Below are 277 nucleotides of genomic sequence, written 5' to 3'. Positions count from 1 at the left end.
CAGAATTCTGACCATATATACACATACATGTAAAGAACCCCCTTCAAAAATAGGAAACCCCCACAAAAAAAATAACAGAATTCTCACCTCAGTCACTCCTTCTGTATCATTAATATTCAGACCACCAAGGTAGTGTTGGTATATCCTTAGCGTCGCGCTCATCGGATCCTTCGCTCCTACGCAACACAGGACGGTCAGAGGCAGGATGCTGGGGTCCTCCATGATGCCAGTTATCAGTTCCGGCCGGGAGTAGAGAGCTGTAGGGGGGGGGTATACC

At 48.0% G+C, this 277-nt stretch overlaps 1 protein-coding gene across 1 annotated transcript in view; it reads right to left on the bottom strand.

Moving 5' to 3' along the window:
* LOC119585064 (venom carboxylesterase-6-like) overlaps positions 1 to 277 on the bottom strand; it is a gene marked incomplete in the record, with an annotated part of 16,961 nt that overhangs the window by 4,707 nt on the left and 11,977 nt on the right. The window contains 1 exon segment of the mRNA XM_037933681.1: positions 88 to 257. Coding sequence (XP_037789609.1) covers positions 88 to 257 — 170 coding nt within the window.

Source organism: Penaeus monodon, chromosome 19 (genome assembly GCF_015228065.2).
Source record: "Penaeus monodon isolate SGIC_2016 chromosome 19, NSTDA_Pmon_1, whole genome shotgun sequence".
Taxonomy (NCBI): Eukaryota; Metazoa; Arthropoda; class Malacostraca; order Decapoda; family Penaeidae; genus Penaeus; species Penaeus monodon.
Note: the sequence above shows the minus strand (reverse complement) of the source record. Positions and strands in the feature narration are given on the sequence as shown.